The sequence below is a fragment of the Oncorhynchus clarkii genome, chromosome 23 (genome assembly GCF_045791955.1).
Source record: "Oncorhynchus clarkii lewisi isolate Uvic-CL-2024 chromosome 23, UVic_Ocla_1.0, whole genome shotgun sequence".
NCBI classification, from domain to species: Eukaryota; Metazoa; Chordata; class Actinopteri; order Salmoniformes; family Salmonidae; genus Oncorhynchus; species Oncorhynchus clarkii.
In genome coordinates, this window is record NC_092169.1 from 2057289 (window position 1) to 2071347 (window position 14059).

General features: G+C 43.4%; 1 protein-coding gene across 1 annotated transcript; it reads left to right on the forward strand.

The window, feature by feature from the left end:
* The first annotated feature begins 3032 nt into the window (after positions 1–3032).
* On the forward strand, positions 3033–10762 carry LOC139381071 (BAG family molecular chaperone regulator 3-like). The gene is made up of 4 exons (XM_071124298.1): positions 3033–4327; positions 7354–7692; positions 7912–8262; positions 8671–10762. The coding sequence occupies exons 1-4, from the start codon at positions 4133–4135 to the stop codon at positions 9520–9522; spliced, it is 1737 nt and encodes a 578-aa protein (XP_070980399.1). The 5' UTR covers positions 3033–4132; the 3' UTR covers positions 9523–10762.
* The last annotated feature ends 3297 nt before the right edge of the window (positions 10763–14059 follow it).

Below are 14059 nucleotides of genomic sequence, written 5' to 3' on the forward strand. Positions count from 1 at the left end.
TCCCAAACAGATATAGTACGTTAGGCTATTTGACAAAAACAGAACCGTTTCATACCTTACAGTGGGATACGATCACATAAACCTCTATGTATGGGAATACCTGGGAATAGATTTTCTAAATTAAAACTACTTTGAGCTCATTCCCTGCTGATTTTACAGTATTTGATGTCCTATATATACACAGTGACAGTCAAACGTTTGAACTACTCATTCAACTCATTATTTATTTGAACTATTTTCAAAATTGTAGAATAATAGTGAAGACATCAAAACTATGAAATAACACATGGAATCTTAAACATATTTTATATTTGAGATTCTTTTTTGCCTTGATGACATCTTTGGCTTTTTCTCAATCAGCTTTTTAAAAATGTTTTTTTTTAAATTAAATGTAATTAGGCAAGTCAGTTAAGAACAAATTCTTATTTACAATGACAGCCCACACTGGCCAAACCCAGATGACGCTGGGCCAATTGTGCACAACCCTATGGGACTCCCAATCACAGCCAGTTGTGATACAACCTGGATTTGAGCAAGGGTGTCTGTGGCGACACATCTAGCGCTGAGATGCAGTGCCTTAGACCACTGCACCACTCGATAGCCCCATGAGGTAGTCACCTGGAATGCAGTTCAATTAACAGGTGTGCCTTGTTAAAAGTTAATTTGTGGAATTTCTTTCTAAATGCTTTTGAGCCAATCAGTTGTGTTGTGACAAGGTAGGGGTGGTATACAGAAGATAGCCCTTTTTGGTTAAAGACCAAGTCCAAGCAAGAACAGCTCAAATAAGCAAAGAGAAACGACAGCCCATCAATACTTTAAGACATTAAGGTCACTCAATATGGATCATTTCAAGAACTTTGAAAGTTCCTTCAAGTGCAGTCCAAAAAAAACATTCAGCACTATGATGAAACTGTCTCTCATGAGGACCGCCACAAGAAAGGAAGACCAAGAGTTACCTCTGCTGCAGAGGATACGTTCATTAGAGTTACCAGCCTCAGAAATGGCAGCCCAAATAAATGCTTCACAGAGTTAAAGTAAGAGACACATCTCAATATCAACTGTTCAGAAGAGACCGTGTGAATCAGGAATTCATGGTCGAATTGCTGCAAAGAAACCACTAATAAAGGACACCAATAATAAGAAGAGACTCGCTGCGGTGGAAATCTATCTTTTGGTCTGATGAGTCCAAATTTGAGATTTTTGGTTCCAACCACTGTGTCTTTGTGAGACGCAGAGTAGGTGAACAGATGATCTCTGTATGTGTGGTTCCCACCGTAAAGCATGGAGGAGGAGGTGTGATGGTGCTTTGCTGGTGACACTGTCAGTGAATTATTTAGAATTAAATGCACACTTGACCAGCATGGCTACCACAGCATTCTGCAACGATTCACCATCCCATCTGGTTTGCACTTCAAATCAAATCAAATTTTATTTGTCACATACACATGGTTAGCAGATGTTAATGCGAGTGTAGCGAAATGCTTGCGCTTCTAGTTCCGACAATGCAGTAATAACCAACAAGTAATCTAACTAACAATTCCAAAACTACTGTCTTATACACAGTGTAAGGGGATAAAGAATATGTACATAAGGATATATGAATGAGTGATGGTACAGAGCAGCATAGGCAGGATACAGTAGATGGTATCGAGTACAGTATATACATGAGGTGAGTATGTAAACAAAGTGGCATAGTTAAAGTGGCTAGTGATACATGTATTACATAAGGATACAGTCGATGATATAGAGTACAGTATATACATATGCATATGAGATGAATAATGTAGGGTAAGTAACATTATATAAGGTAGCATTGTTTAAAGTGGCTAGTGATATATTTACATCATTTCCCATCAATTCCCATTATTAAAGTGGCTGGAGTTGAGTCAGTGTCAGTGTCAGTGTGTTGGCAGCAGCCACTCAATGTTAGTGGTGGCTGTTTAACAGTCTGATGGCCTTGAGATAGAAGCTGTTTTTCAGTCTCTCGGTCCCAGCTTTGATGCACCTGTACTGACCTCGCCTTCTGGATGATAGCGGGGTGAACAGGCAGTGGCTCGAGTGGTTGATGTCCTTGATGATCTTTATGGCCTTCCTGTAACATCGGGTGGTGTAGGTGTCCTGGAGGGCAGGTAGTTTGCCCCCGGTGATGCATTGTGCAGACCTCACTACCCTCTGGAGAGCCTTACGGTTGTGGGCGGAGCAGTTGCCGTACCAGGCGGTGATACAGCCCGCCAGGATGCTCTCGATTGTGCATCTGTAGAAGTTTGTGAGTGCTTTTGGGGACAAACCGAATTTCTTCAGCCTCCTGAGGTTGAAGAGGCGCTGCTGCGCCTTCTTCACGATGCTGTCTGTGTGAGTGGACCAATTCAGTTTGTCTGTATGCCGAGGAACTTAAAACTTGCTACCCTCTCCACTACTGTTCCATCGATGTGGATAGGGGGGTGTTCCCTCTGCTGTTTCCTGAAGTCCACAATCATCTCCTTAGTTTTGTTGACGTTGAGTGTGAGGTTATTTTCCTGACACCACACTCCGAGGGCCCTCACCTCCTCCCTGTAGGCCGTCTCGTCGTTGTTGGTAATCAAGCCTACCACTGTTGTGTCGTCCGCAAACTTGATGATTGAGTTGGAGGCGTGCATGGCCACGCAGTCGTGGGTGAACAGGGAGTACAGGAGAGGGCTCAGAACGCACCTTTGTGGGGCCCCAGTGTTGAGGATCAGCGGGGTGGAGATGTTGTTGCCTACCCTCACCACCTGGGGGCGGCCCGTCAGGAAGTCCAGTACCCAGTTGCACAGGGCGGGGTCGAGACCCAGGGTCTCGAGCTTGATGACGAGCTTGGAGGGTACTATGGTGTTGAATGCCGAGGTAGTCGTTTAGCTCAGTTACCTTAGCTTTCTTGGGAACAGGAACAATGGTGGCCCTCTTGAAGCATGTGGGAACAGCAGACTGGTATAGGGATTGATTGAATATGTCTGTAAACACACCGGCCAGCTGGTCTGCGCATGCTCTGAGGGCGCGGCTGGGGATGCCGTCTGGGCCTGCAGCCTTGCGAGGGTTAACACGTTTAAATGTCTTACTCACCTCGGCTGCAGTGACTTAGTCCCACTATCATTTGTTTTTCTTTCAAAAACAAGGACATTTGTAAGTGACCACAAATTGGCTCCAATTAAGTGCCGTCCACATGGCGTTGCAAAATGGAGTGATAGACTTCCTTCTTCAAGATCCTTTTTACCTTGCATAAATCTCCCACTTTACCACCACCAAAGCACCCCCAGACAATCACATTGCTTCCATCATGCTTGACAGATGGCGTCAAGCACTCTTCCAGCATCTTTTTATTTTTTCTGTGTCTCAAATATGCTATTCTTTGTGATCCAAACACCTCAAACTTAGATAAATTGTCAATGACACTTTTTTTTCAATCTTCCTCTGTCCAGTGTCTGTGTTATTTTGCCCATCTTAGTCTTTTCTTTTCATTGGCCAGTCTGAGATATGGCCTTTTCTTTCTTTGCCTTAGTCCACTGCGCCACACGGGAGGTCCGCAAATGAACTTCTAACAAGGCACACTTGTTAATTGAAATATATTCAAGGTGACTACCTCTTGAAACTGGTTGAGAGAATGCCAAAAGTGTGCAAAGCTGTCATCAAGGCAGAGTGGCTACTTTAAAGAATCTCATATCTAAAATATGTTTTTTTTGTGGTTACTACATGATTCCATATGTGTTATTTCAAAGTTTTGATGTCTTTACTATTATTCTACAATGTAGAAAATAGTAAGAGTAAAGAAAAACCCTTGAATGAATAGGTGTTCTAAAACCTTTGACGGTAGTGTATATATAATGTCAATTATAACGTTACTTAATCAACATTGACCGACGATACATTTGTAACTGTAGCCACCATCTGAGCTGCACACATTATAGCCACCACGTGTGAAGGATACATACAAACATAACTTTGAGTTTCCTGACTGAAATGCCAGTCGCCTTACTGTCAGGCTGGAACCCCTTGAATCTCGAGACACACTTGCAACTTTTACGCAACATTGACCGTGCTATTTATTTCGAGAAACTTCCAGCCCCATCTCCCACACGTCACCGTGCGGAATCTTTAAAGGGTCCATTGACTGAATAAAATGGCACGGTATAAAGGATCAAGGAGTTTGAGCAGCATGAACACACAGTCACCAATGGTAGATATGGTCAATAATAACGATCCTCTACCGCCAGGATGGGAAATAAAAATTGACCCACAGACAGGATGGCATTTTTTTGTGGATCACATTAATCGCAAAACAAGCTGGAATGACCCAAGACACGATTCCAAAAAGGTAGGATCATGGATGTGTAGTAACATGATGTGTACCGTGGGAGGGCTCGTGTGATATATATTCAAAGTTGGAGTGAAATGTCATGTCTGCTTGACAGCATGGCAGACACAACACATAATCACTCTAATATATGGCACGGTCCTCGATCAAGCGCTTCAGTGGTTAATAATGATGGTCACCGCTTCTGATACGCACTGGCTTATATTATAGGGGAGACAGAGTGGGCATATTCTATTTATAGTAGACTATGCTTCTATACATTTTTATTTACTTTAAAAACATGGGCTACAAATTGTCTCTCCTAAGACTTAATATACGCCAACGCAATGGCATGCTGTCTATTGTAGGTTCCAGCTCTCTCCCACATGCATTATAACGGGTTAACTAACAATAGCAATAGCTGTTATAAACGGCTATGTTCTTGTGTTATGGTCTAAGCTGAGCAACGGCTGTTGTAAAAGGCTATGATATTGTGTTATGATCTAAGCTGGCAGGTTTGTTGATGACGCACAGTCATATGTAAAGCCATGCCTTTGAGTGTTTGATCATTTCCATAATGTTTATTTAAAGCCTATTAGGCCAAGCAGACTACAGACTGCATTTGTTCATATTTCTTACACTCTTAGAAAATAGGGGTTCCAAATGGGTTATTTGGCTGTCCCCACATAGGATAACCCTTTTTGGTTCCAGGTAGAATTATTTTGGGTTCCATGTAGAAAAGGGTTGTGTGTAGGGTTCAACATTGAACTCAAATGGGATCTACCTGGGATCAAAAGGGGTTCTTCAACGGGTTCTTCTACCAGGACAGCCAAAGAACCCATTTAGGTTTTTAGATAGCACCTTTTTTTACTAAAACTTTTCCTTACAAGGGATTTGAAGGTGTTCATCACCCACCCATATATAACAGCTCCAAGAAACCTACAATAGCCTACATTAAATTAACAAATCGCTGAATTTGTTGACATGTTTTTACACCATTGAACTGTGCAGAAGTACTATGTGTCAACTTTAAATGTTGAAGGGTTGGAGGAGCAGACCCTAGGCTGCCAGTTGGCGTCTTGCATTAGGAAGATCAACACTTTCTGCTGTCCGAAGTTAGTGTCACTAAGAATCTGCTGGAAAGACACAGCTGTTAGGGGATAAAATTGGTGCAATGCTGGAAGTGCACAGAGACCCTGCCAAAATGGCAGAGGGCAAATGGTCGTTCAGAGCTATTGGCTGTGTCATAACTACTTTTGTTGTATAAAAAAAAGTCAAGGAACGATGTTAAGAAAAGGTAGAATATACCCCACACATCACTCTTAAGTCATATTTAATTGTAATTCTTATTACCATGCAATATACAGCTATTTTGTTATTACATAGTCATGGCAGCTTGAGACTGTTCCAATACAGTGAGTCCAATGGGCCAACAGTCTTGTGGACAAACTTTTGTCTTTGTCGTATCAAACTGTGTGGACTTATACTGAACAAATATATAAACGGAAGATGTAGTGTTGGTCCCATGTTTCATGAGCTGAAATAAAAGATCCCAGAAGTGTTCCATACGCACAAAAAGCTTATTTCTCTCAAATTTTATGCACACATTTTTTTACATGCCTGTTAGTGAGAATTTCTCCTTTGCCAAGATAATCCATCCACATGACAGCGGTGGCATATCAAGAAGCGGATTAAACAGCATGATCATTACAAAGGTGCACCTTGTGCTGGGGACAATAAAAGACCACTCTAAAATGTGCAGTTTTGTCACACAACACAATGCCACAGATATCTCCAAGTTTTGAGGGAGCATGCAATTGGCATGCCTCCAATGTTGTTTTTGAGAATTTGGCAGTACGTCCAACCGGCCTCACAACCGCAGACCACGTGTAACCACACCAGCCCAGGACCTCCACCTCTGGCTTCTTCACCTGCGGGATCGTCTGAGACTAGCCATGAAACTGTGGGTTTGCACAACTGAAGAATTTCTGCACAAACTGTCAGAAACCGTCTTAGGGAAGCTCATCTGCGTGCTCGTCGTCCTCACCAGGGTGTTGACCTGACTGCAGTTCGGAATCGTAACCGACATCAGTGGGCAAATGCTCACCTTCGATGGCCACTGGCACGCTTCTAGGATTAATCCCAAAACTGATCATGTAGTGATATCAAAGAGATACTGTTCCCTGCTGTCACAGTCAGGTGTCTCACTCTGACAGTTGACTGCTTAATTGGTTGTCCTGGTGATCACCAAGACAGCATCATGGAGTTTTTTTTGTCTCCACTGTGAATTTATGATCAACATGCATGTGAGGACATGAGACAACTATGATTTGTTATGTTTTATAATAGTAAACACTGCCTAGCAAACCAACAAATGCAGAGCCTACATACCCACATGTAGTGTTGGCTTGCTTCTTCTGACAGGCACATACTTGCAATTGGATAAGAACTACACTCTTAGAAAAAACAGGTTCTTTGGCTGTCCCCATAGCAGAATCCTTTTTGGTTCCAGGTAGAACCCTTTTGAGTTTCATTTAGAAGATAACCCTCTGTGGAAACGGTTCTACATGGAATCCAAAATGGTTCTTCCTGGTACCAAAAATGGTTATTCAAAGGGTTCTCTTATGGGCACAGCTGAAGAACCCTTTTTGGTTCTAAATAGCACCTTTTCCCCCCCTAAGAGTGTAGTTTCCTCTTCCAAGTGGTCAGAGAAGTGATACTTTTCTTTTTATCTCCCAGGGATATTTCACAATGTACCGAATGTTTTTTGATTATAGATACCAGAGCAGATTCCAGAGCAGACATATTTGTTTCAGCCTCTAGCAAATGGCTCTTTTCAATCAATCTCAATTTAATTTTAATAGCCCAATGGTCTTAGTTTGGAAAAAATAGCAAATCTTTCCGGGATGTTGGACATCATTCCCTCATAGAAAACACATTTTATGATGGATTGGCAGTAATTGCTTGCCTCTGGGGCTAGGGTTTCACTCACATACTTATTTGCATGTCTTAGATATGTATTAATACAGACTTTTTTTCTTCTTCAGGTCAGCCAGCTGTCTCAAAATGGCCCCAGTGTGCCCCCAGAGCCGAGTCCTCAGGAGATGCAGAAGGCCTTCGTGAGAGACATGAAGCACCCCACCCTCCGTCAGGGTTACATCCCAATCCCAGTCTGCCATGAAGGCGGAGACATCCGTCAGCAACAGCAACACCAATGTTTCCCGTACATTCAGCCGACTGCTCTGCAAAATGTACGAGCAGACGGGCGGACACCCTCCCCCACCCCGACGCTCCACTGCAGGCCTAGATCTCCTTTGCAGGGTCCCTCCGAGAGCACTACCCCTGAGCCCTACATGTCCTGTTCGCCTAGTTCACAAGGACCTGAGGTGAGATTGATTTAGCTAATGAGATTACTACGCATTAACTCTTACCATTTGCTTTAATCATAGATTGATGTCATTGGAGGATTTGCAGAGAAAGTTGTAGTTAAATGCAGGTGTTTGATGTCGGAATCAAACTAAACCTCCAGCTACTTCTAGAGCTACTTGTAATATTGAATATACAATTGTACTTCCTCTGATTCATGCTAGACTTTCATTCCTTAGGGCCACCCCTTCCACCAGCCCCCACGACCCAGCAGCACAGGCCTCCAGGCAGGTTACATCACCATCCCAGTGATCCACGAGAGGGCCGGAGGTCACCCACAACAAGCCCCTGTCAACTCCACTCTCTACACCCAGCGCTTTCCGGCTTACTCAGAGCTCCAGCCCTCCTTCCACCACCTACAACCAGAGGACTGGAGCGGTCATCATGGGCCCACGTCTTCTTCCCGGGACCGTGCATCCCCCTTCCCGAGCGTGCTTCCCCAGCACCGTGAGACTGCCGCCATCCATATCCCTCCGCATATGAGGAGCCAGTCTCCCCTCAGTGCACAGGTCATTACAGAGAGACCACAGGTACCTTTTTTCCATCATCACTTCACCTATTGCCAGTCCAATATCATTAGGATTCATCTATATAAAAAGTATAATATAAGTACATAGCCATAAATGCCAGAATAGCAAATTTGACATTATTCCTGATGAATAATTAGCAGGTTGACATTTATTGTGAATGAATCTGAATCTTGCCCAAGAGGTAGAACTGAGTGATTTCCGCTAGATAGGCCAGCTGCAATGTCGAAATTGTCTATATCGTAAACATTTAACTTTAGGGTTAGCAATGTGGTTTTAAGGTTAGGCATAAAATCAGATGATATAACTTTGTAGCTGTGCTAGTTAGTGACCACTCTGCAGAGCTACCTCCAGGTCAAGATTCATGACAATAAATGGCAACATGCAAATAATTCCTTCTTTCTTCCCCAGGTCCAGGTCCACCACCACCATGTCCCACAGAGAGAATCACCCCACAGAATGGAGCAGGAGATCTCTCAGTATCCACAAACTGTGCAGAGAGAGGCTGACACACAGCAGCTTCAACAGCCACAGATGTCACAACGACCACAACAACAGCCACAGCAGCCACAACAATACCAACAACCACAACAATACCAACAACCACAGCAGCCACAACAGTACCAACAGCCACAACAACCACAACAATACCAACAAACTGAACAGTACCAACAACCACAACAGCCACAACAGTATCAAAAGCCAGAAAAATACCAACAACCTGAACAGTACCAACAACAACCACAACATCCACAACAACCACAGCCACAACCGCAGCCGAAACAGACAGAAAACATCACAGTCCAGATGCCCCCAAAACCAGAAGCCCAGGAGCCAGTGGATGCTCCTGCTCCACAGGAGGTCCCGTCCACAACAGCAGAAAACGAGTCCGCCGCTCAGTGTCACCCAGGCTTGGCTAAAGTACAAAAGATAGTGGAGAGAGTGGCGAAACTGGAGCAAGAGGTGAAATGCTTTGATGGAAAGAAGAACGATAAGAGGTACTTGCTGCTGGAGGAGCTGTTGACCAAAGAGCTTTTGGCATTGGACTCAGTGGACCCAGAGGGGCGTGTGGATGTGCGACAGGCGCGACGTGACGGAGTCCGGAGGGTCCAGACCATACTGGATGCACTGGAGATGCTGGATGAGCGGCCATCGGAGCCAGTCAGTGCGTCCTCGATGGAGGGCGAGAGCCCGCCACAGAGTGGAGAGCAGCCTAGTACGATCAGCCAAGCGAATGTGGAGATGGCCAGGGAGATCTCATAATGACTGCTTTATTATGGCGAAGAGTGAAGAGAAACGTCATCAAATATGACGTGGAAATAGGCTGCTCCCAATGTTCCCTATACCCCCCTTTCTACGGCAGATATCACATATGAACTATAAGATGCATGTTTGCTTAATTTCCAGTGTTGGTATTTTCTGGTATTCACCACATATGTGATGGTGGTATCTGAGTGCAATTATGTTTAGCCACTGTTGTTGCCTTTTGCCGTGCCAATGTCTTTTTGCAAGAACATTGTCATGTTCAGTGTGTTAAAGACACATGCAGAATGGAGATGATCTAAGAGGCCTTTATCCATCCATATAGGAAAATACTATGAAAATAGCTTATTTAAATTTTAAAAAGTACATATATGTTGTTGCCTTGGGACCATGTGACGTGGTTGTTGTAAAGTTGTTCAGAACATATTCAATAAGAGAACACTGGTTGGTATGTATAGAGAAGGCTACATCTCTCTATCTAAGAAAGGGACTCAGTTGCTATCGTTAGAGATGCCTAATATTTCCCTCTTAGTTCTAATCCACTACTTCGAGAAACAATATTTACCTCAGATTCCATATGAAGAAATGGGATAAATGTTAGTGAATGTTAATGATTCAGTCAGAGAAAAGTATTTATTTTTGGGCCTCAGGTGACAAAGAGCCACTTAAAGGGAAGAATCTTCCTTTTCTCCTCTCAGAGATTCCTCTCAGAATCTTCCTCTTCCTCTCGGTTCCTCTGGGTTATTTAACACACACCCAACAAATTATATGGTTGATAGAGTTACTTCGGGTTTCATTAGTTTCAGCCTGTAGGTGCATTGCCTATTTTGGGTTCTTGGCACTTATTTCACCATTATAATATGTTTATATTTCATTTGTAATGATTAGGGAACTTGATATGTTACATTCAACAATTACATCTAGTCACCTTTGATTCAAGTAAGATTTAAAATTGGTAGAATGTTTTACAACATTTTTACATTTGTAGTTTCACTTGTAATGTTATTTAAAGAAAGGAATTATTGCTGAATTTAAGAATGCATTTAGACATGTTGGATGTGAGCTGCATAACCTCATGAGATGTGAGACTATTAGCATCAGCTGCTAATCAAGAATAACAATTCAAAGGGTCAATGTAAAAGAAGGCATTGTTTATCACAGCTTGTGCATTGCAGGTTGTTGCAGTGTTGACAGCTTGGAGTCACGTTAGCATGGTTGCAAATAAAATGATTTATTTTGACGTTGTCTATAATTGAGTGATTTTATAGTAGGTTACAGTATTGTGATATGTTGCCATCCTTGCTATCAAATGGTTCTATATGGTTTACGCAAATCTAAACCTCACCTTGTATCCTCTCCATCACGTAACACCTTGTGTGAGACAAGCAACACATGGTAGATCCAGGAAAAAATGACACATTAGGAGAATGCACAGTATTGAATAAGCACTCTATTAACTTGGCATGGGGTGTTCATTTTTTTAGGTTTAATATATTCCATTCAATAATACATTCCATTCACCACCAAACGTGTTTTTTTTTCCACTAAGAGAGCATATAACCCTGCTGTAAGTGCCATCTGAAATAAATATAATGAACTACTACAATTTCAACATACAAACATAAGGGGAAAATGAAAGTTTGATCGACCTTCAATATTCATAACCAACCTATCAACGTTGATAATAACTGGTAGCCTAAATGTGTAATTACCCAAATACCAGTATATCAATAAAACATTATTTGAATTGAATGTCGAATTTTGATGAGAGACGTGTCACTAATTCAGACTCAATCAGCTCAAACAGCTGAGCATTTGAAAACCTTAAACTTGCTGTACGTTGGATTTTGCTCTAGCCTAGGCGGAGCTCCTATTGAACAGTCCCAGAAAAGAGACGTCCACCAATCGGTGCACTGGGCAAGGTAAATCGAGTGCACCTGGTGGAGCTCAATATAGAGTGAAGAGTAAGGTCACGTGTGATTGTTTTGTTTTGGAGCGTGAAATCCTGTGGAAGCAGTTGAGCAACACTGACTTGGCTGTGACTGGGGCAGAGATGGATGGAAAGGCAGTGGGTGAGGTGTTGAGGAGGATGGGATGGAGTGTAGTTAGTGGTGGAGTGGAAAAATGGGTAGGTAGAATAGTGAGATTAAAGGTTAAGAAAAAGAGGAAGCCTAAGGCACCTTTGCAGGTCTTGTGAAGGGAGGGTCTCTTATTGAGGCACAGCGCCTCCAGATGGGAAGAAGGTGAATAGCCTGTCAGTGCTACTAAACTTTTAGGATCTGGTACTGACAGAAACAGTTAGGATTGGGTATATGAGTTACTATGTTTGAGCTTACGTTCCTAAACCATTGTGTTGCTATAACTTTCAAAGGTTTGGGCATGTGGCTGCGGTGCGTAAAGGCAAAAGGAGGTGTGCGAAGTGTGGGGGAGAACATGCATATGGGGAATGTGAGGACGGGGTCCAGTTAAGGTGCTGTAACTCTGGGGGCGCCTATAGTGTGCCATATGGGGGTTGTGCATTGATGAAAAGACAGGTGGAAGTGCAGCAGGTGTGGAGTGAGCGTAAAATCTCGTATGCAGAAGCAGGGAAGGTAGTTCACGCAAAAACGAACGGGGAACCCAGTAGAGCAAGTATTCCAGGGCAGGTCGGGATGCAGGTTGGACGGGATTGAAAACAGGTATGTGGGAAGACAAGACAAAACCAATGGAAAATGAAAAATGGATCAATGATGGCTAGAAGGCCGGTGACGTCGACCGCCGAGCACCGCCTGAACAAGGAGAGGCAACGACTTCGGCAGAAGTCGTGACACTGGTAGTAGATATGAGGAAGGTTGTTACATTTGTGATCGCAGCAATCAATTGCACAGAAGAATTACAATCTAAGACTAAGAAGATACTGATCATAGTGGATCAGGCAGTGAAGTGTCTTTGGATCGCAGGACTGACATGGGAAAATGTACAGGATGACCTCAATAAGATTGAGAATCAGTCCAGCCAGGAATCATGTATTGGTTAATTTTCATAATGGTGTTAATCATTCAATGGAATGACAGAAGTTTGATGGCTTAATGGGCAAGAGTTCAAACAGTTTCTTGAGGAGTTACCGGTCAAACCTATTGTGATATGTCTCCAGGAGATATGGCTTAAACCAGTCTGTAGAGATAGGCTGGCAGGGGAAGGAGGCGGGTGTGCTACCTTTATAATGCCGGGGATCCCATATAGGTGTGTGAGAGATGGAGTTGAACAGGAGTATGTAGTGGTAGAGGTGTGGTTGGGAAGGGGAATATGGTAATAGTGAACTTTTACAACATGTGTAAGAGACTAGAGTTGATGGCCTTTGGGAATGTAGAAGATCAAGATAGGAGACAGCTAATGTGGTGTGTGGTTTTTAATGCTCATAATACGCTCTGTGGAGGGTTACGGACTGATGTAAATGGACATGTGTTGGAGGAACTACTTGATGAGAAAAGTCTTGTGAGACTTCATGATATCCGGGGAACCGGAGGGTGGAAGATTCAGTAGGAAATGGATTGAGGAGATATTTGAGAAAGCAGAGAGGGGTCAGTTTCAGGAGTTGAGTGAACAAGAGCTGTCTCAGGTTGATCTCAATTCAGATATAGAAACAGTCAATGATGAAGTAAGAGGAGCAATAGTAGGGGCCGCAGGGCAGGATATTCCTATGGGTACAGGGGGGACAAAGAGCAAGGCAGGTGAGTCCTATGGGTACAGGGAGGACAAAGAGTAACGCAGTCCCCTGGTTGAGTGTGGAGAAGCTGTGAAGAGCAGGAACAGGGCATTCAGAATGTTGAATAGGTCCCATAATTACCAGCACCTGATTCAGTATAAACAAGCACAATCAGTAGTAAGGAGGATCATTAGGACAGCTAAGAGGGAGTGTTGGTGCCGGTTCTGTGGAAACATAAAAAGGACCACTCCTGTGGGAGAGGTATGGTAGGTGATAAAGAGGATGAGTGGGGTCAGACGAGATTGGGATCTCCCTGTGCTGGATTAGCCCCCTGGGCTAAAAAAAATCAAAATGTTATCTATGCCCAAGCCCTAAGAATATGTTGTGGAGCAATCAGGAGCTCCCCGGTGGCAGCGATGCAGGTAGAGTTGGTAGAGATGCCATTAGAATTAAGAAGACAACAGCTAACCATGATATAATGGGTAAGTCTAAAAGGACATAAGGTTGCACATCCTACAAAAAAGGTACTCCTAGAGAGCTGGAACACGAACAAAATCTGAATACAAGTTTTGGGTAGATAGGCAATGGCATGGCGAGAGAGATGGGGTTGTTTGGGAGGGAGTTTCGACCCTCTGTTGTTCTTCCTGCTATCCCACCTTGGTTGCTCCCTCAGCCAGTGATAGATCTAGGGTTGCCTGAGCAGGTAAGGAGTAGTTGTATTCACAAATAGATCAAGGGAAGACAGGTGGGGAGGACAGGTGCAGTTTGACCTTATGGCTTTGGTCCACACTCCAATCCAGTTGGTGGCGGTAATGCACATTAAAGGTGGTTACCAACCGCGATCAAACATCC